Raw genomic sequence first — 21,908 nt, 5'->3', positions numbered from 1 at the left:
AAACTCGTTTATGTTGAGGTGGCTGAGTACAGGCTTAAAAAAGTGTTGCAGTACACATAATAACCACTAGATGTCACAGTTTAGCTAAACCCTGGGAGATTGCCTCATCATGGTTGTGATCACTGAATTTGCTGTGACAATACCCATCACCAGATGTTCAATAACTGCTAATAAGCAAAAGCAGATAGGAACTGAGCTTAAACTGGTCCGAGAACAAGTTTCTATGTTTTTTCTTTGTTTTATGTGAAACTGCTTTTTCATCCACGCCCGTGTTTTGATGAGGAACAGTTAAATCTCTTTTCTCAGCTGTTAAATGCGTGTTAGCTGATTCCAGACATCTGCACAAGCAGGTTGTTAGAAAATGTTCTATTAAATTGTCTCAGCTTAAACTTGCTGAGAGAGTTATTCTGTCCTGAGACATTAATGGCTGCTGACTGCAGAGAATATCTTTGTGTATTCATTTTTACTTCTGAACTGGAAAGTTCATTGTACACAGACAATGTCAGATTGTGGTGTGCCTCAACATAATGAAACGTGGCCGACAGTTACGGAGTCTCGTAAGAACAATCATTTAGTCGAGCCTTAGAGGCTTTGTACTAGATTATTAATATTATCTAGGTCGATTTATTTATACCCGCTTTATTTGTGAACGGAAACCTCACCGGAAATAGAACAAATCAGTTTCCGGTCAACACTTGAGTCCCGCCCCACCAGTCTGTGCCATCTTGTATTTAGCAAGAACAAAAACGGTGTAAGAAACAAGTCCGACCTCAGGATGGGGCGCAGATATTAAGACGAATTTTTAGAGATTATTTTAAAAAGTTTGGGTTAGCGGGACATTATGCTTAAAAGTGTGGCACCGCGGAAAAACATCAGCCACACCCCGTAGAATAGCTAATGTTAACGTTAGCTTGAAAGCTATCAAAGCTAAGCTAGCCAATTAGCAAAGGCTAGTAACCCAGTAACGTAAGAGGACGGGCTCGAAGTTCCCATTTGAGTCCGCTAACCTAACAGTGTAATCTGGAAAGTGTTTGTAAATTTCACCGTCGCACTTGAATCAGGAGGGACTCGAGTAACAATGGGCCAAACGTCGTGTTGATTATCTGCTGAGAGGAGACCCGGGCTATGAGGATAGAGGCACGCTAGCTTGGCTGCTAACAGTTGTTTTTCGTTCCCGAGCGGAACCACAATAAGCCGCGGTAAGTAAGGCTACATTTGGCTAGTTGCATTGCTAGCTAACCCAGTTAGCTGTTCCTGGGGTTTTCAAACTGGGGTCCGGGGACGCCTGATGGTCTTTGATTTATTTCAAAGGCCTTCTATAAAACGAGACAGTTACAATTGGGAACAAGTAACCGTTAACTCAGTTCATTCTTACGGGTCGTTTTGTCTCCATGTATTCAGTTAGCCAGATTTGACACTGTCTGAACTAATATTAAACAGACGGTTAAAATATAATAGCGATATAGTTCAGCTAGAATTAAGCAACTAAAACTACTTCCTGGCGAAAAATATAATTAAACATCGTCTTGTGGTTATACTGTGTTTGTATGTGGGGTTCTGTCGAAACCCAGTAGGGTTAACATTTGTGACCACTGTCATGTCCAGGTAGCTTTTTACTATTTCTTATAACATTTATCATCATCTGGAAACACATTTATGACCTGTACAAGCCCAAAGGTTGCACATATCAGTTTTAATTGATGCAGCATGTTGCATCCAATAAGATTAAAGCCTGTATTTTATTGTTTTGTTATAACCACAACAAAGAAATCATCAGCCTCTTTAAAGCATCTGAGCAGTTGCTAATGGTTATGGTGTTCTAGGCCATGGCATTTATTGCCAGATGAACAACACTACTTTCTGTTGATAAAGTATTTAACAGGATGGAGCGGAGGCCATTTATGGTGTTGCAATGTTCAGACACATCTAACTTTATAGATCTGAGGTTTCCGTTTTGAGGAAGAGGTTGATGTAATGCTTATGTAAACCCTAAATCAACGCCTCGCATCCTGAATATTCTTATTTCCTCTTGAAATATATCCGGAGAGATTGAGTTTGATAGAGGAATGTTGTCTGCTTTGGGAGATGTGACATCTGTCTTATCACAGAGAAGCATTAAGCTCTCACCTTGTATGCTTGTATGCAGAAAGAACGTTTCTTAAAAATCTGTAGCATTCCCTGTAAAGGTTGTGGACACCTTATTGCCCTATTATCCGATCACTAGTGTTTTTCTTTTAAAAGACAAACCTCAATTGAGATTTTTGGAGTGTTTTTCTTATTGGAGCTTATAAAATCTTTCATGCCCCCTTTCTTTGTGTGAAAGCTCCACACACATTCACAACAAGGAGCTTCTGTTATGCAAAACTGTTTCCAAGTCAGGGCTGAGTTCAGCCATGTGATCTCAGTCATTTGGCGACGGTGATGCACCAAATTTCACGTCACTTGTTTGGTTTAAAAAGAACCGTGCTTCCTCTTTCCTCTCAGTCTTTTCAGTGTCTTCGAATTCAACAGAATTGGTGGTGAGTTTGTTTTTTCCACATGGGAGTTATTGAGGTGTTGGGTGTATCGGGTGTTGTGTTCTTAAACTTGTGAGAAAAACTATGTTCCTTGGAAAATTACCGGAATAGATGCCACCTGACGGCTTCTCGTTTCAGTAATGGTGAATGAATTGTTTTTTTTGTCCATTAAACACAAAGCTGAGGACTCGGAAAATGGTGGACAACATTAGTAGATTTCATGATGCAGAAACTCTGGTTTATCAAAACAAATCCACTTGGTTTATAAATACAACAACATTGGTTAACTGGGCCCCTTTCACCGATCCAACTAAGGCTGGGTACGAAGGACAAAAAATATGATCTGATATGATGGATATTTGTCTCAGTATGTAATTACATAGCAGCCAGCTTGAGTAGTATCCTGGTAATTACGAAAGCCTTAAAGAACCAGACAATTCATGAGCTAAATTTCCGAATATTGTTTATTTAAACACAACTGAATTGTCCATCACACATTTTAAGACTGTATTGTTTTCTTTTTAAGTTTAGGATGATTAAAACTTAATACTTAAACAAAATAAAGGAATAGCTCATCAGCAGACACAGGACATAAGGAGGGGCTGCAACTGAGCTGCTGCTAATGACATTCATTCTCTATTTAGGTTAGGATTTCCATAGGGGTCAGCATTCATGAGGTATCTACTGGGAGCTGATTTATCCGTAGACGTCTCCCCACAACAAAAACAGACCGTTATAAAAACGGGTCAAATAAACAGAATATATCAGTGCTTTCTTTGACGGGGCTTTGCGTGCTCCGAGCTGAGCTGCTAACTTCGGCTCAGCTCATGTTGCTTCCAGATGTCCAATGGCAAAAAGCCTTCTTCCTATGAAAAGATATAGTTTTAATTAAACAACGAAGACCCAAATGTGATCATGACCTAACTTTAAACAGAAAGAAGGCACATGGTTGGACATGGTATGTCTTACCTGTACCACAGGTAAACAGATCAGAACCACAAGTACACAGATCAGGACCACAGTGATTTATTAACGGCTTTAGGAAATCAGGATGCCTTATTTTTTCCCTTTAAAGTCGGAAGAGCTTATTTTTCTTCCTGTGGACAAACACATTTGTCTTTCACATGTTAGAGATTGGTTATTTCTCTTCTGGTTGTAGACAGTCGCTGCCTGCAGGCGTCTGCTGCCGCTTCGCCTTGAACACCATCACATAATATAAGATTGGAAATTGGTTCACTGCGCTCTGAAGAAACACAGGGTCGGGGTGGGACTCTGTCTCCTCGTCTAGCACAGATTTACTTGCGCGTTTACATAGCAGGCTGCATTAAACAGGGACCCCGAGGCCCATTTTCATGCATTCATGGAACCACAGAGGCCTTATTATGTTGCCAGCTCTCCTCAGGGCTCCAGCTGACACTCAAGGATGAGCAGCTACATTAACCCCATTATAAAGTGATGTTGCATTTGTCAATAACCTCGGCTCAGCGTGTAGGCTGAGAGCACATTCAGGGGGCTGATTTAAGTCACATGATTGGATGCTCAGCTTGGGTTTATTTTTACCCAGCTTTGATTTGAGTTGGATGGTAAAGAACTGTAGTGCTGCCAGTTTCTGATGCATTCTGATCTTCACTAGTTTCATGCATGTGGAATAGTTTTTTACCATTGGTGGGCTGGTGATTGATCTTTTTTCCTTCCTTCTTTGTTTATATTTCAATTACATATAAAGGCCTATGAATAAGGATTGACTAGTACTGTTTTTGAAATAATAATGTCCATGTTTTTTTATAGAAAAATCAGAGTAATGTAGAAAATTAGCAGCCCCAATTTAAACCGTTCCGGTTATTATTTGATGAGTATTTTTTATCTAATTAAAACGTAATACAATTAAAATATTCAGTCTGCTTTACAGAAAACATGTTGTCATACTTAATGTTTGACACATAACACCGTCAGTTTAATGGGAACCAAACATAATGGCAGAGTTTATAGAACTTCTCTCTGATAAAGACGGATATTTTGGAGTCTTCTTGAGATCAGAATATGAGCCATTATTTTCTTTACAGTCTCATGACGACCTTCATGGTTGAGACTTTAAAAAGAGGTTTTCTCATGCCAAGTGTGACCCTGTTCTCGGACCTCCCTGACAACTACCAGAGGATGGATTCAGTCAGTTTCTGGAAATTGTCTGCAACAGCTTACAGTCTGTCTGTTAGGGTTTTACTTTTGGGCCTTTATTGATAGGACAGCGAAGAGAGACAGGAAGTAGGAGAGTAGGGGGATGACATGCAGCAAAGGGCAGAGGGCGGGAGTTGAACCTGCGGCCGCTGCTTTGAGCGCTGTATGGGATGCATGCTCTACTGACTGAGCTAAACCAGCGGCCGTCTGTTAGGGTATTTTCACTGACCATAATATTGTACAACAACAAAATACATTTATAAAGTAATCATAGTCAAGAAGTATAAGATCATTCTTAAAGCCTCTGAATATTTGGCTTGAGACAGTAAAAATGCATGTCGAAGTTGCGAGTAATTAAGCGTCCAAATCTGTGTGAAAATAACAAACATAATGGGAAAACCTAGATCAGAAAGCGCTCATTGTTGTTTTTTCATGTCCGTGTTTTTGAGACCGATAATGATCGAGAGCGATCAGATTCACCGATATCAAATATGGTCGCCAATAAAGCGATCATTGTCTTCTGACTCGTGCAATGCAATTATCGATTTGGTTGGCGTCAAATATCGGTATTTGAAGTTACAAATATACGGCACGCTAAACAGATTAACCTACGATTGAGACTCATTGCGTCACTACTTCATGAGTCCTCGCCATGACGCTTATGGCATGAGTGAAGGTAGCGTGAACAGTAATTAATTGGCCGAAGAAGTTGTTCCGATATCATGATTTATCGTGGAGTCGCGATATTGTCGCTGTATCATAGGCCATGTATCATATCGTATCGTGAGTTACCCTGCGATTCCCACCCCATGTCATATCCCTTGATATATCCATAAGGGTAACAGTTCTTTATAAACTTGATTCTGTATGTTAGTATGTGTCCCATTTTTATCTCAAGATACAGTAAATACAAATACTTTAAGTTCTCTTTAGCAAAGAATCAGCTCCCTTTAATTATAGGGAGATAAACACTAAGTGTAAGTAGTTACAATCAGACAATGAAATGGAAAAGCTGACTGTCACCAGGCGGTCAGACCGTGGCAGCATTTGTCATCAGGACGTTGTTGTACTGCCCTTTGTGAGAAACAACTGCCATTTTGTCTCCCCCCACATCAGCACTCTCTCTGTGTCACTCTTTTCCTCGTGTCCTTTCCCTTCATGTTCGGAACTCTCTCTCTCCAGTGGAACATTACAGCTTCTTCATGACTGCCGAATGTCTTCATGTCACGACTCGTCAGCTGGTTACTGTCCTAGATAGATCAGCTGTGGGAGATAAAAGGCTGCTTTTTGTCAGCACAGAGGTGCAGAGCCCCGGATAACTCCGAGCCGTTAGGCCAGAAAGAGCCAGTCATGACATTCCTGAAATATTCAAAGTTTCTGAGACGTGCAGCGTAGGTTCAGCATCAGGGAAGCCGATTTTGGGATTGTGTAAATGGGTCACTTCAGCGGAGCACGAGAATGCATTTTCCAGGGTGTTTAACACATTAATTAGATGGTGTTCTGCCTAAGTGAAGTGGAAAGCAGACCCTGTGAGTCCTGCAGGAACAGAATGGGCACACAGTCTACAATCCAAATTTAAACCAAAGGGCTGTTTTTCAGCAAAACTCATAACAGGATTGGAACCTGCTATTTCTAAAGAGGTGATTGCCAGGTTTCTCAATACATCAATCAAAACGAGTATTTCAGATGCTGTTAAAAGGGCGTTGTGGTATTTTAAAACATGGGCCCAGTATGTCTATATCTTGTGCTCTAAATGACTAAAAAGGTACATGTTGTTTGGAGTTGTTCCAGTAGATTGCTTCAGCCAGAGGCCGCTGAACAGGCTGTAATTTCTGCAACATAATCCTGGGGGGGGGGAATGTGCCCAATCAAAGTACGTCCAGTAAAAGTGCTTGTTTTCACCACTGACAGGATCCGATTGTTATTCTGCCAGCCTTACAGAAAGGATCCCCACAGTTAGATCCTTTTAAGAGTCCTTTATTTAAAACTGAAACAGCTGTTACATCACTCTCTTCAAAGCCACCAGCCTCCATTGAAAAAAACGGTTATTTTACCATGCAGAACAGAGAGCAGAATATTTGTATAACACACAATAACAAACAAACTAACCGATCGAGGCCGCTAGACCAGCAGCTCGTCTGTTCTGCAGCTCAAAATGACTCAACGTTTTCAGGTGTGATGGGATTTCTTTTTGTCAGAGCAGCAGTATTAAGTAGTAGATGTTGTTTTGGCCTTTTAACTGTGTATTTCTCCTCCTCACTGCCGTGTCCCAGCACTAACCTGCGCTCTCACCTGTCTCTCAGGCCCTGGCCATGCCCTCGAGTGCACGGGCGGGCAATCTGAAAGACCCGGAGGTGGCAGACCTCTTCTGCAAAGATGATCCAGAGAAGCTGTTCGCGGACCTCCGTGAGATCGGTCACGGCAGCTTCGGAGCCGTTTACTTCGTAAGTCGGACACACAGTCGGTTGTTTTGTTTGTGCCATTGTGTCTTTATCTTCAGTTTAGGATCATCTGTATAGTTCAGAGAATTTTGATGCTAGTTCAGTAAACATGAACACATCTTGGAGGGGCATTGTGGGCTTGGTTCTTAAAGAGAGTCTTGAGATTTCAATGACTCCATTGCTATCATTCATGTTATGCTAGCTTGCTTTAAAAAGGGTCCAAATATCACTCTGAAGTTGCGTGAGGCCAGCCACTCCCTGATGTCAAATGATTGCTTGTAATATGAGCTCACCTTGTCTCACAGCCTGTAACTCTCCTGCTGCACTCGTGACTGTTTCTGAAACTGAGCGCCATGAAGTTAAGCCTCGCTGATGTTGATAGATATAACATCATATGCAAATATACTCCATGTTTCCTGGCGGACTGCGTCAATCTAAACAACTGCTGATGTTAGCTTTAGCTTAAACCACTGTTTGATCTTTAACAGATTTTTTGAGCATGTTTCTCTCTGAGCCCAGAAGCCCGGGTGTTACTTTGTGTGGGTTCCATAACAGACAGAAATATCTCTCTCTATCTGCGGTTTGTCATTGATAAGGTAACTGTGAATCTGACTGTGCCCCCACCTCATTACACAAACAGTGGGAACACAACATATGTATGAGCTAAGCTGTGCATCTCATTGTACCTGTAAATTATTCTCCCGGCTGTGTGGAAAACTAACACGTCTGATATCAGACGGTCCTTACAAGGACATTAGAGATGTGCTGCAGAAATAGACGATGTGCGTCAATTTGAATCAATTAAACAGAAGTGCCACAGCTTCATACGAGGAGCGTCGCTATTTAATGCCATTTTTAATTAACATTTTTAAGCACAAAACTTTGCTGGTAAATATGGAGTGCCAACCAACAGTCGGCGGGCCAGGGTTCTTATTCTCCTTCTTCTTCTTCTTCTCCTTCTTCTTCTTCTTCTTCTTCTTCTCCTTCTCCTTCTCCTTCTCCTTCTCCTTCTTCTCCTTCTTCTCCTTCTTCTCCTTCTCCATCTTCTCCTTCTCCTTCTCCTCCTTCTCCTTCTCCTTCTCCTTCTTCTTCTTCTTCTTCTTCTTCTTCTTCTTCTTCTTCTTCTTCTTCTTCTTCTCCTCCTTCTTCCGGTGGTCCAGAGTTGAGCCTGCGGTCAGTACGTTGAGGACTGTAGCCTCTGTACACGGGCTGCCTGCTCTACCAACTGGGCTAAACCAGCGCCCCTAAAACCAGAATGTTTCCACAGGAGTGACTTCAGGGAAAGTTCAAATAGTTTAACCATATGACGCGACCATCTGCAGGCAGCCGTGGGAGACATGATCCTGTTTCCATCAATATGAACTATAGACTATAACTAACTATAAAGAACCATAACATCCCTTTTTCTTTTTGCAGCCAAGACTTCTGTCTAGAGCTTCATCAAGTTGTTCTTTTATGACATTATGTGTAAAACATTGTTAAAGCAGGGTGACTAAGAGGCGCTGGTTTAGCTCAGTTAGTAGAACACCCGGTCTGCCGATCATGTCATCCCTCACTCTGTACTCCCCACATTTCCTGTCTCTCTTCAGCTGTCCTGTGAAATACAGGCCAAATAATAATAATAAACAGGGTGACCAGAATCTTGCTGTTGAAGGTGCCGTTCAAATTTAATGTAATCAAAACTAAATAAAAACCTTCCTGCTCAAGCAAAACTTTGCAAAAGTTTAGGTTGTATAGATTTTAGGGACACGAAGCGTTCATCACAAAATTACAAATCAAACACCGTCTCTGTATTGCAGATAAAATGATCAAAACACAGTTTGAATAAGTTTTAAGAAATGTGCATTTTATTTTAACAGAATTGATTTGGATTTAGTTTTTCAGCAAAACTCATGAATGAAAACACTTCAGATTATTCTATGTTTTTTGTTTTTTCATTAATGAACTTCAACACTCAATCAATTATTATTTATTTATTCTCTTACATGACCTTTTAACTTAGGTTGTACAAATGATAAAGCAGCCAAGTTACATCACAATAAGCAAAAACACCATTGTATGCGCTGACTGTTTATATAGCAGAGTTTAAAGGGTTAATCTTATTATCTCCTGAATTGTGTTCAGTAGGAACATTGTTGCATCATTGAGTTGTTTACAGTCCGGTGCAGGTCTGACCTCGGCAGCATGACTTGGTCTTGTTCGTCTGACAGCAGCATCACTTCGGATTGAGGATTAAGCCCTTTAGAGGATTAAACTCTGCGAATAGATCTGAGAAAATATGAGCATCTTACCCACAAATGAATGATGCAGTTTGGTGGACAAATGGATCATTGTGTACAGTCTTTGTGCTTGGCTCACTGAACACGTCAGATTGATCATCTGGCGCCACCAAGTGGTCGTAACTAACATGATGAAAATACATTTTATGCTCTCTCATCCACATCAGTAAAATGTCATAACAAAGGATTATTTCAACAGTTGTTTCAAACCTAAACAAATTAATGGAAGAGGGTTCATGCCAACCAATTAGTGTAACATTAACCTGTTAGTACTCCCAGTCATTTACATGCGCTTCACTAACCGGGTTACAGCCAGCTTGCTCCTGAAAGCTGACTCCTTAACCGTGATGTTTCTGTGATCAGGGTCAGGGATTAGAGGAACCTGATTTCTCCTGGAGAACTGGTCCGCTTCTTCAACATGTGTCTTCATTTCTAATCTGCGTCTTACACGTCGCTGTGCAGGACAGAAGCCCCAAGAAGAGCATCCCTGACATTTGATTGCAGCAGACTGCGCCACTATCGACACATGTACCCCTTTCCCATCTAAATTTAGCGTGTTGACACAGGTTTTTCAGACCCAGGAAGACTCACTTATAAATGCTGGTTGTCTCTGTTCCCATGCCAGTGGAGTATACTCCTGTTGGTCTCTTTTCAGCTGCGCCAACGCCTGATGTCAAAAATGCGCCCGAAACAGGATTGGTAAACAGTGAAGATGCGTGTCGACACGGGTTTTCAGGGACCCGAGGTGATAATTACCTGGGTCCACTGCAGAGTCCGGGTCTGAATGCCGATTGTAGCCTTTCCCACTAAGCAAAAAAGCCGAGTGTTAGCGGGTCTGAGTGGGTTTTTTGACCAGTGGAAAAACGGCTCTAATTACAGATACACTTATTTAAAACTAGCAGACAATAAAAGTCACAAGAGGTGGCATCTAGAAGCCCGAATAAATTTGTACAGGTAAAATAAGAAATCCAGATTTTCAAAATAAAGTTGAGTTTGAGGAAAAAACACCGTCTGCTCTGCTGCCTGTAAACATGGATCTTCACTTACCACGGTGTGAATGAAAGCTTGCTGCCTTAATCTCCTAACTGGCGGGTATCACCACTGATATCTATAGCAATACTTATTAATAGTCTTTCTGATACCACACTCCATCTAAAGAAATAACATCAGGATGTGAAATATTGAACTGTTGAAGCAGCGGCTGCTGCATGACTGACATGTCTGTGGGATTTAATCACTTAATAAGAGCAGGAAAGAAATGTTTTCTCTCCACAGAAATGCCAGGCTGTGCTTTTAGTTTGAAAAGCATACCAGAAGTGTAAACATACATCAATACAAAATGGTTTTTTTTTTCACATTGCAGATGTCAGAGACAGACATTAAAACGCGTTTCTCTCGGGTGACAGACGAGAGTCATACAGGATGATATCGAGGTTTTGTTCAGCGCTGAACAGAAAAAGGAAAAAGCTGCTGCAGCTGCAAAGTTTTTAAAAAGTATTTGTTTTATGAGGTTTCAACCACCTTTTTATACATGTTGTGTTTCACTGCATTTTCATTAAAGCTAGTTAATTAAGACCACAGCTTTGCCTGTTTTGCTCTGGCAGCCATGAAGCATGTTAATGCACAATTATGCAACTTGAAACGACCCAGCGCCGGCAGCTTTGTCATTATTTGGCCACTTCAGGAACCAGTTCCAATCAGTCCAGTCCTCGATACCCTTTCCTACTGACAGGTTAAAGCTGCCCCCACCTGTGAGGCACTGTCACCTCAGCAGTAAATTGGTTTCTTGATTGTTTATCATCCTGATGATTGTGTTTGTGTCGTCCAACAGGCCCGGGATGTGCGCAACAATGAGGTGGTGGCCATTAAGAAAATGTCCTACAGCGGCAAGCAGACAAATGAGGTAACAAACTCCACTCAGGTTCCCCTCCTCTGCTTTACCTGTGCTAAAAGTCTCTAAGAAATCTTTTACATGTCCTCAGCTGAATATTCACATAACAGTCATCAGGATAAGAAAGGGATTATCTGCTTACAATATTACATATTATAATATACAGACTTGAGGCTCCATGCTGTAGGCTTCATTCGAGACACAGTCAGAAACCTGTCACCATCTCATAACGGTGCCTTCAACTTCTCTCGATGCCTGACACCAGATTTATGGAGTAACCGAGTGTCTCGTGTTTTTGTTCAGAAATGGCAGGACATCATTAAAGAGGTGAAGTTCCTGCAGAAACTCCGACACCCCAACACCATCGAGTATCTGGGATGTTACCTGAAGGAGCACACAGCATGGGTACGTATGGCATCAGTCAGCAGGAGTGTGTGGATGTCTGCAACTACTGAACACCTCTGCCTACACACACACACACACACACACAGATCGCAGCAGAGTTTTCTACAGGCAGAGCACGCGTTTTACGTTTGAATGCAGGACATTTAGTTGCAACCAAGTATTTCTACACTCTAGTGTCGCTTCTTTTTATTCAAATAATCAGCGTGTGTGTGTCTGCTGACGGTCATGTTGCTTGTCTCTCTGCAGCTGGTGATGGAGTACTGCCTCGGCTCGGCCTCAGACCTCCTTGAAGGTCCGTTTAACTCCGCACACCTTCACTCATTTTCACTTATTACAACACAGTCACTTATTGGTCTCTTGTTGTTTTGACTCCTCGTGTCCTCTCATCTTTGCAGTTCACAAAAAGCCCCTCCAGGAAATTGAAATAGCTGCTATTACCCATGGTGCACTGCAGGGATTAGCGTATCTCCACTCTCACAATATGATTCACAGGTAAGATCTTTTTCTCTCGTGCTGACCTGAATATTTCCACTTTATTTATTCGTCTTTATTAACACATTTCCAGGTTACACGGTTACAGCTGCCGACTTAATGTTTGTAAAAATCACACTTTCCTCTGATTCTGCAGGGACGTGAAAGCGGGCAACATCCTGCTGACGGAGCCGGGTCAGGTCAAACTCGGGGACTTTGGTTCTGCTTCTATCGTGGCTCCAGCCAACTCCTTCGTAGGAACTCCATACTGGTGAGTTTACAGACCCAACCGCCCGTCATGTTTATTTAGTCAACGAGCGGGAAAGTGAGTCCTCTTATTGTGCCCGTAATCCTTCTTTACAGCTGTGTAGACTTTGCTTACTTTTGTCTGAAGGGATGAATCAGGCCCAGAATCGGCTTGATATTCTTGCAGTGTGTACCTAGTGAGAGTCTTGACTCCTCTGTATCATTGCTGTGTCCTTCAGGATGGCTCCAGAGGTGATCTTGGCCATGGACGAGGGCCAGTACGACGGCAAGGTGGACGTCTGGTCGCTGGGCATCACCTCCATAGAGCTGGGTATTAACCTGCACTCTGACTCTGTGTGTTTGTCTCTAAATACATCCTTAAATCTGTTTATATGACTCTAAAGGTCTTGTGCTTTGTCCGCAGCGGAGAGGAAGCCCCCACTGTTCAACATGAATGCTATGAGTGCCTTATATCACATCGCTCAGAATGAAAGCCCTATCCTTCAGTCCAATCACTGGTGAGAACATTTCTGTGTCCTTCTCCTCCTCAGCTGTCTGTTCTTAGTTTGATCTTTAAAAAAAAGCCACATGCAGAGATGTTCTTGTTCTATTTGGAAAGAATAACTGTGACTGATTCACTCGGCGGCTGCTGAGTGGACTGCAGTTGTACTCTTGCCCAGCTTAGTTGCTTTTTCTGTGGAAGCTCCGCGCCAGCATTCCCCGCTGGTTCCCCCCCCCTGCCCCGGGCTTTAGCACCTCCTCATCCTGATGGCGGTGCTAACACGAATACTCCCCCGGTAATCCGAGCTTTTCGGGCATTAAACGAGCTAAATGGCAACGAGTGAACAATCCGGCTTAAACTTGAAGATCAGTGAGAGTTCAGGCAGAACAGCTGGAGGCCGTCGGAGGGGAAACAGAGGGGAAATATTGTATCTATAAAAGAAGATCCAGCTCCACTGCTATTCAGTTAATGCAAGTGGCGGTGGAGTTAAAGTTATATAGCTGCATTTTTTGCAGTATTTGATGATTCGATTTTAGAGTCACCAATGAACCTTACGAGCATGTCTTTGGACTGTGGGAGGAAGTACCCGGAGGGAACCCACGCATGCACGAGGAGAACATGCAAACTCCACACAGAAAGGCCCGCTATGTACGATCTGGAATTAGAGCAAGGAGCCTTCTAGCTGTGAGGCGACAGTGCTACCCACTGCACCACCGTGCTGCCCAGCTTTGTCCTGTTTCTCTCTATTACATACATTAATACAACACCTTCTCTGCAGGTCTGATTCCTTCCGCAACTTTGTCGACTCTTGCCTACAGAAGATTCCCCAGGACCGGCCTACCTCGGACGTGCTGCTGAATGTGAGAATCCAGTAACGCCTAAACACACACGACAGACTTGGATATATCAGTAGAGCAAAATATGTTCTGGCTTCATTATGCTGATGAATGTTTAGAAATCTGGCAAAACTGATTGTGCATATATTTTTCTGTCATATCCCGAAGCCCTGCACTCACACGTAAACGCCCTCAGCTCTGTCTCTGTGCTAATCGTCCGCTCCCATCCCTCATAGCATCGGTTCTTGTGCCGTGAGCGTCCGCTGACGGTGATCATGGACCTGATCGCGAGAACCAAGGATGCAGTGCGAGAGCTGGACAACCTGCAGTACCGCAAGATGAAGAAGATCCTCTTCCAGGAGACCCAGCAGAACGGCCCCGTGTCGGAGGGAGGGGAGGACGAGGAGGTGAGGAGCAAGAGGAGGGAGAGAGAAAGTCTATGCAAGGGGGGGGAGGGAAACAGGCAATATATGATGCTAAATCATGTTGTGTGTGTTTGTGTCAGGAGGTGGAGCAGTACCTGTTGCGGACGGGGACGGTCAACAGCATGGAGAGCTCCCAGTCGGTGCCCAGCATGTCCATCTCCGCCAGCTCTCAGAGCAGCTCCGTCAACAGTCTGGCCGACGCCTCCGACGACAGCAGCAGCGAGATGGCCATGATGCAGGAGGGCGAGCACACCGTCACCTCCAACAGCTCCATCATCCACAGACCCACGGTAAAGACCGGCACCGAGACCAAGCCGGATCTGTGAAATCCTGTTATTGTTGTTTATTTCAAAGGTTGTTATTTAAATTGTCTGACCCGTCTCCCCCTTCTTCTCAGGGTCAGGATAACATCTATGATGACCCCTACCAGCCAGAGATGGACCAACCCCAGGCTCCCTCAGCGGGACGCCGTCGAGCCTACTACCGCAACAGAGACCACTTTGCCACCATCAGAACCGCGTCCTTGGTGAGTTTACACAGCAGGTCTTCTTCCATTTCCTGGCAGTTTGTTGTCATGCGTGTCTGGTTAACCCTGAGAGCTGGCTGCAGTGTGCTCCCTCTCTCAAACATCACTAATCATCTGTCTCTCCTCCTCCCCTCCTCCAGGTAACCCGACAGATCCAAGAGCACGAGCAGGGCTCAGCGCTGCGAGAGCAGATGTCGGGCTACAAGCGCATGAGGCGGCAGCACCAGAAGCAGCTGATGGGGCTGGAGAACAAGCTGAAGGCGGAGATGGACGAGCACCAGCTGAAGCTGGACAAAGAGCTGGAGAACCAGAGGAACAGCTTCTCCACCGAGGCCGACAAGCTGGTGAAGAAGCATCAGGCCATCCTGGAGAAGGAGGTGAGAGGGAAAGACCTCCTACAGCTTTATGCATCAAGAGATTCAATGTTTGTATTTAAGAATATCAAGTGTGGCCACTTAAAGGAACACTCAGCGGCCCGCAAACGGTCCATATATACATGCAGAGCTTAAAGGTGTCGCTGGTAACGTGTACCAATTAACTCTGATGTGTTTGACTTAATTCCCCTCACTTTTTACGTCACGTCCTGCAGTGTAACTTTGCACACATAACGATGTCGATAATAAAAATAATCAATCATTCAGCCTCAAGCAGCACTGGTGTTTAATGTAGAGAGCCAAGTTTTTACCCGGAGCCTCGCTTTGTGTCCTCCTGCAGACGAAAGCAGCTCTGGCAGAAGAGAAGAAGTTCCAGCAGCACATCCTGGGCCAGCAGAAGAAAGAACTGACCAGTTTACTGGAGTCCCAGAAACGCCAGTACCGCTCGCGAAAGGAGCAGCTCAAAGAGGTGAGAGCCAGCACACATCCACATATGTCTTTGTCAGAGCAGTTAGAAGACAGAACCGCAGCTCACTGAGATGTGCAAAGAGATACTGTATCCACACTTGGATCTTTGATGTCCCGCTTCTTAACTGAGTTTCTTTTCTAGGAGCTAAACGAGAACCAGTCGACTCCGAAGCGGGAGAAGCAGGAGTGGTTGATCCGTCAGAAGGAGTGTCTGCAGCAGATGCAGGCGGAGGAGGAGGCCAGCCTGCTGCGGAGGCAGAGGCAGTACTATGAGCTGCAGTGTCGCCAGTACAAGAGGAAGATGCTGCTGGCTCGCCACAACCTGGAGCAGGACCTGCTCAGAGAGGTACAGACGCTTATTTAACTTTCTTTAAGTGAATCAAAAACACACAACTCACAGTTTAAGCCTTACATGTGGTGTTTTTTCTCCACCAGGACCTGAACAAGAAGCAGACCCAGAAGGATCTGGAGTGTGCCATGCTGCTGCGGCACCACGAGTCCACCCAGGAGCTGGAGTTCAGGCAGCTGAGCTCGGTGCAGCGGACCCGGGCTGAACTGATCCGGACTCAGCACCAAACTGAGCTCACCAACCAAATGGAGTACAACAAACGCAGGGAACAAGAACTTAGACAGAAACACACCGTGGAGGTCCGGCAGCAGCCCAAGAGCCTCAAGGTGTGAACTACCTCCACTTCTTATATAAGATGTTCAAGCAGATAGAAAACAAAATATTCTGTACTACATTGGTATAATCTGTGTTTCAGTCCAAAGAGCTGCAGATCAAGCGTCAGTTCCAGGAGACCTGTAAGATCCAGACCCGTCAGTACAAAGCCCTGAGGAACCACCTGCTGGAGAGCACTCCCAAATCCGACCACAAGGCCGTCCTCAAACGCCTCAAAGAGGAACAAACACGTAAGCTGGCCATCCTGGCCGAGCAGTACGACCACTCCATCAACGACATGCTGTCCACACAGGCTGTGAGTAAGGCAAGGAAACCCCCGCTCACCTGCTACACCTGCAAACTGCATCTGCACCTCAACAACACATCCACCTGCACCATCACAACATCGTAGTTACCAGCAGTAGTCCTCAGTTCCTCTTTACAACACATAATAGTGATAATCTTTCAAATGACAGAAACATTTCGTCCTCTTGTTCTAACAACAGCTTCACGTCATCACATCAGTCTCCAGAGCTCTCACTGACACTGATACTGACGCTCGTCCCTGTTTGTCCCCACAGCTGCGGCTGGACGAGACCCAGGAGGCGGAGTACCAGGTGCTGCGGATGCAGCTGCAGCAGGAGCTGGAGCTGCTCAACGCCTACCAGAGCAAAATCAAGATCCACACCGACACCCAGCACGAGCGGGAGGTGAAGGACCTGGAGCAGAGGGTGTCCATCCGCCGGGCGCTGCTGGAGCAAAGGGTACGAGACGTTCTTATACCCAGACACAACACTGAGGCTAATGTATCAATAAATGTATTAACCATTCCAGCTGTAGAGAACATGCTTTGTGTCGGTTGCCATGGTGACAGTGTTAACGTGTGTTGACAGATTGAGGAGGAGATGCTCTCGCTGCAGAACGAGCGCTCAGAGCGGATCCGGACTCTGCTGGAGCGTCAGGCTCACGAGATCGAGGCCTTCGACTCGGAGAGCATGCGGCTCGGATTCAGCAACATGGCTCTGTCCGGCATCCCGGCGGAGGCCTTCAACCAGGGCTACCCGACCCCCAGCCCCTCCTCGGGCTCGAGCGGCTGGCCGTCCCGGCCCGTCCCGCGATCAGGCAGCCACTGGAGCCACAGCGTCCAGAACTCGGTGTCGACTCCGTCCTGGCGAAGTCAGAACCACGGCGGGGGCGGCTTCAGCCGCGCAGAGTCCATCACGTCCTCGCACTGCCTCGGTAGGGACAGCGAGCTGCACAAGAGCAGGGGCCACTCCTCCTCGTCCTCCTCCTCCTCCACCTCCTCCTCCTCCCACCACCACCACCAGCAGCACTACCTCCCCCAGCACTACCAGCACCACCAGAGCACGCCGCAGCTGTACCGCGACAGCCACGACATCAGGGAGCGCGAGCGAGCCCGGGAGTGGGTGGGAGGAGGGGGCCACTACCCGTATCACTCCCAGAGCCACCACCACCACCACCACCTCGCCACCCACGCCTCCTCCCAGTCCCTGGCTCTCCTGCCTCCCCCGCCACCACCTCCCCCCATCTCCCTGTCCTCCAACTCTCCTGCCTCCTCTGCCTCCTCCTCGTCATCGTCACAGGGAGGCTACGGAGGGGGAAACCTAAGCGTCAGGGGCCCCAGCCTCATGGCCCTCAGGAACAGCCCCCAGCCTCTGAGGAGGACCGCCTCCGGGGGCCCGGGGGGAGGCGGGGGGAGCGACGGAGGGCTCAGCCGGAGCACATCGGTCACTTCTCACATTTCTAATGGCTCTCACCTGTCCTACTCCTGAGAGCGCCCGACTTCTCCTTTCTGCTCCGGTCTGTCACACAACAGGGCTAAAATGATACAGCGGGATACAGAACAGCGGGAGGGGGGGCTTAGTTTGATAGTTTTAAGTTTTTAGCATATTTGAGGAGGCTTAATCGAGCAAGTAAATCGATGTTAAAAAAAAACAAAAACATTTTAAGATCTCCTTTCTTGTCGTGTGCAGGGACTTCAGTGTTCTTGGCGCACATGAAAAGAAAGAGAGGAAGAAGCCTTTTAAAGAGTCACTACACACGAGTATTAAAACCTCTTCCACACTTTAAGAGTTGCACAGGAAGAGCGACACGATGCTTAACAAAGAAAACGTGTGAAAATGAGCCGTGTGTTTCAAACGGAACGAGCGGCGCCGCGTTAAATAGCTGACAGAAAAACAACAAGTCCACTCGTTCACTTTGCGACGCGCTGAATCCATTGCACAGTGTTGAGTTTGTAGTGAGGCGGTTTAGCTGCAGGAGTCGCCCGTCGGACCAGGTTCAAGCTCGAACCAAGACCGTCGGGTTATCAGGTTAAAAGTTGGCGTTTAGGCAGGTTTAGTTTTGAAGCTTCCACTCGGCTAGCGGTGCTTTAAAAACCACTGTAACTATGTAAATGACGGTAAATTGTAAACCCAGTTTTTGATTTCTACGTGATTCATACGTTCAGCAGGGTCGGGCCGGGGGAGGGGAGGGGAGGGCGAGGGGACCACGCAGGAGTTCTTGAAAACACATTTCTTTTTCTTTGTAGTAATAAGATTCTGTAAATGACAATGGAAACAAACACTGCCATCTCTTTGTTGACAACTCTACCACTGCCCTTTAACGCTTCTTTAACAGTCCGACACGTTTGAGGCGGGAGCTTGTCTGCTGTCGGTTTGACCCTCTGTGTGTCCGGGTACAGACGTAGCTCCGTTTTATTCAGCTTTAGCTAAAAGAAAATGGTAAAAAAAAAATTACTCAAAACAATTCGTTGATTGGCTTTTTTAATAGCTCACATCTAAAAGATTCCTTATTGCTGCTCTACATGTTTGTGTCCTTGTTTGGGCATCACTTCCCTCAAACACCCCGAGATATTAATGGATAAGATACCTTGAATTCCAACTTGCATCACCAAACTCTAAATGCTTTACCTGCAAACTCAAAATCGATTTGAAGCTGTTGCAAAGTGTTTTTCTCTCCTGAACACACAGAGGAGAGACGGCCAACAAGAACAACGTCCCAAAATGTCGGAAAGGCTGCCAGAGAGTGAGTCATGCACTAAAATATTCGTGCTGAAAGTGTGTGTGAGAGAGAGAGAGAGAGTGTGAGTGTGTGTGTGTGTGTGTGCAGCTTACCCACACCTCCACCTGTCTCCCCCACAGTTTGGTCTGCATCTGTAGATAAAATGTACATGTTACATGACAGATTAGTACATTTCAGTGCATGGAACTTGTGTACAGACGGCATTTGTATGAATACCATGCACACTACCTATTTATATAAATGCATATAAATGTAAGATACCTGTGTAAATGTAGCAGGTATACTGAAGATTGTTCACTGTCCAAACACTTTTGACTTGCATTGTACTTATCAGTGTACATAAAAGCACTAACTTTGAGGCTGTGTTAGAGTAATAATAATGATTATTTTGTCACGTGAGTTATACCAATTTGTACTAGATGCAGACAAATAGATGCTATCATTATTATTACCTCTACTGCAGTTGTAATATTTATGTTGTATGCTAATTTTTAAAATGTTATTGCCAATTTTGACCACTAGGTGGGGAATAAGCGCAATGTTACTGTGATAGAGCTATAAAAAAAAAAAAAAAACAGATATTAATGTTTTTAAAAGGAGGACAAAAGGACTACCTTTCCCAGCATTCCTGTCTCAGGTCTCAGGGATGAAGGAGTCTACAGTTCTGGGCAGGGCTGAGTTCTACTTTTTTATTTTTTATTTTGAGCCAGTATTAAAACGTGGAGCGTCTGCAGTCCAGCTGAATAACATTTCCACTTTGTTTCACTACGTTTGGTGCCATGTTTTTATTTTTATTTAATGTTTCGCAGTCTTTAGTCCCCCATAAAACACTGTAACCTGCAATACATACAGAGCCCCAAAGTGGTCAAATCATCAAATCATTAAAAGTAGTAATAAGGATAAATTTTGTTTCTAACATCTTAGAAAAATCTCTTTAATTGTTTTTATTGGATATTATAAATTATTTCAGATTAACTTTTTATTTTTGCAGTTCTTTCACGTTTGGTTGCACTTCGTAATGTTTAGTTTTTTTAGTCTTGATGGTTATTATAATATATGGAGGCCCTAAGCAGACATGCAGGCAAAAATAGATTGATGGGGGGGGGGAAATTGTGCGTTATCCCCAAAATATTTAGCACGGGGAAAAAAACACTTTTTTTCTGATAGTCGTTTGGGAAACAGCAATCCACCAATCTATTTTATTTTCTCCTGCTGTACCCCTCAGGGACTCCGTATGGAATAAACCATACAATATAAAGAACAAGACGTGAAATGTAACGTGAAAGCATGAAAAAAATGCCATAAAAACAGTTTTTATTTTCTCCTTTATGACCCCTTTGGGCTTCCGTAGAAATGTCATAAAAAGATGATTAGTTAAGTTTTAATTATTCACACATTTTACAGAATTTCCTCCTCTATTTACTCGCTTCTTAATGTGATGTTGAACACTTTGCGGCTCTCTTTCTGTTATTTTTCAATCAAACATCTCATCATTTAGTTTTGCGCGGTCCGAATGGGTAGAAAAAAAAAAAAGATCTGGTCGCTTCCTGCAGCCGCATGCATCCAGAGAGGAGGACAAATAATCAGCTGATCTCCCTCCACCAGTCACATGACACCTTCATCCATCCATCTCTGCTGCAGGACGCTGATCTCAGTGTGATCTGATGCTGTCTGTCATGTCTACCTCATTTGCACTGATAGTAAAAAGAATGTTTGAGTGGAGAAAAAATAGCATATTTCTCGTACGCAGATTAAGTTGTTAGTTTCTTTCCTGTATTTGTGCAAATGTTGCTGAGAAGCTGAACGAGAGCAGGAGGGGACAGAGAAGTGGAGCTGGACTTAAAGGACAGGCTGGACTTGGGGACCCGCATGGAGACACTATAAAGACGCTCTGCCGGGTGAACACAAGCCGCACAACATGTTGATCTTTGTGGATGGAAATGTTTCTGCTGGAACTCTGCCCAGCCTCAAAAACCTCCAGAAAACGTTTGAAACGTGAGATTTCAGTTTGCCAACTTTTTGTTTTTCCTTTTTTTTTTTATGCATTATTTTGTACCAGTGAGTTCCAGTGCTGACCATTCCTCAGTTGTGTTATGTTTTGCCAATGAAAGCTGCACTGTGGAGACAGAAAACCTCCAACAGAGAAACATATAGAATAGATTCATCCTGTTTCTAATGTTTGTCCTGTTTCAACGGCAGATAAACGTGTGCAGTTCACTTACATCAGGATTTCTGTGTTTTCATCTCTCAAAATTAAAGGACTATTTTGGGAAATTTGAATGTTTGCTCAGATGAGAAGGTGTGTAATCAATCTAAAGCAGCAACTAATGATTATAATCCTCAAACATTCTGCTGGTGATTTTCTACAGTTTCAGATTTATGCGTAGGTTGATAAAAATGTCAGAAAACGTCTGTTAGTTCCTTAATCAGAAAACATGAAAGCAGAAACAATCAGTAAGCTCAAGATGGCAACTGTTTATTGGTTATTTATGAAACGTTTTCAGTAATTACGCCAGAATTTTACAGTTTGCAGCCACTTAAATGTGAGAATTTGCTGCTTTTCTCAGTTTTTGTATCTCAGTAACAAAAAAAAATGTTGGGTGTTTGGCAAAAAGAGACATTAGAGGATGTCACTAAAATTGTGAGA

The 21,908-nt window shown here is 44.3% G+C and overlaps 1 protein-coding gene across 2 annotated transcripts; it reads left to right on the top strand.

Moving 5' to 3' along the window:
- Window positions 1–730: 730 nt before the first annotated feature.
- On the top strand, window positions 731–18,695 carry taok2a (TAO kinase 2a). 2 transcript variants are annotated; one of them, XM_069675836.1, is made up of 20 exons: window positions 731–1,199; window positions 6,995–7,135; window positions 11,243–11,314; window positions 11,606–11,707; window positions 11,954–11,999; window positions 12,103–12,199; window positions 12,336–12,449; window positions 12,664–12,755; window positions 12,849–12,942; window positions 13,705–13,786; window positions 13,999–14,169; window positions 14,268–14,477; window positions 14,585–14,713; window positions 14,854–15,090; window positions 15,428–15,556; window positions 15,698–15,901; window positions 15,991–16,230; window positions 16,320–16,532; window positions 16,798–16,980; window positions 17,110–18,695. In XM_069675836.1, the coding sequence occupies exons 2-20, from the start codon at window positions 7,004–7,006 to the stop codon at window positions 18,007–18,009; spliced, it is 3,447 nt and encodes a 1,148-aa protein (XP_069531937.1). In that variant the 5' UTR covers window positions 731–1,199; window positions 6,995–7,003; the 3' UTR covers window positions 18,010–18,695. The 2 variants fall into 2 exon arrangements, with proteins under 2 accessions (XP_069531937.1, XP_069531936.1); XM_069675835.1 differs by having other exon boundaries at window positions 16,320–16,541.
- Window positions 18,696–21,908: the final 3,213 nt, after the last annotated feature.

The sequence above is a fragment of the Semicossyphus pulcher genome, unplaced genomic scaffold (genome assembly GCF_022749685.1).
Source record: "Semicossyphus pulcher isolate SPU_LCO1_2020_fin unplaced genomic scaffold, fSemPul1.0.p SCAF_25, whole genome shotgun sequence".
In the NCBI taxonomy this organism is placed as follows: Eukaryota; Metazoa; Chordata; class Actinopteri; order Labriformes; family Labridae; genus Semicossyphus; species Semicossyphus pulcher.
The sequence above is the reverse complement of the archived record's forward strand: the minus strand, read 5'-3'. Positions and strand labels throughout refer to the sequence as shown.

Excerpts from the sequence above, each read along its gene's own strand:
- taok2a (XM_069675835.1), top strand. The coding sequence starts at position 7,004 with ATGCCCTCGAGTGCACGGGCGGGCAATCTGAAAGACCCGGAGGTGGCA. Across the intron at positions 12,450-12,663 it reads TTCGTAGGAACTCCATACTG|GATGGCTCCAGAGGTGATCT; the intron begins GTGAGTTTACAG and ends TGTGTCCTTCAG. Across the intron at positions 16,231-16,319 it reads AGCAGCCCAAGAGCCTCAAG|TCCAAAGAGCTGCAGATCAA; the intron begins GTGTGAACTACC and ends TCTGTGTTTCAG.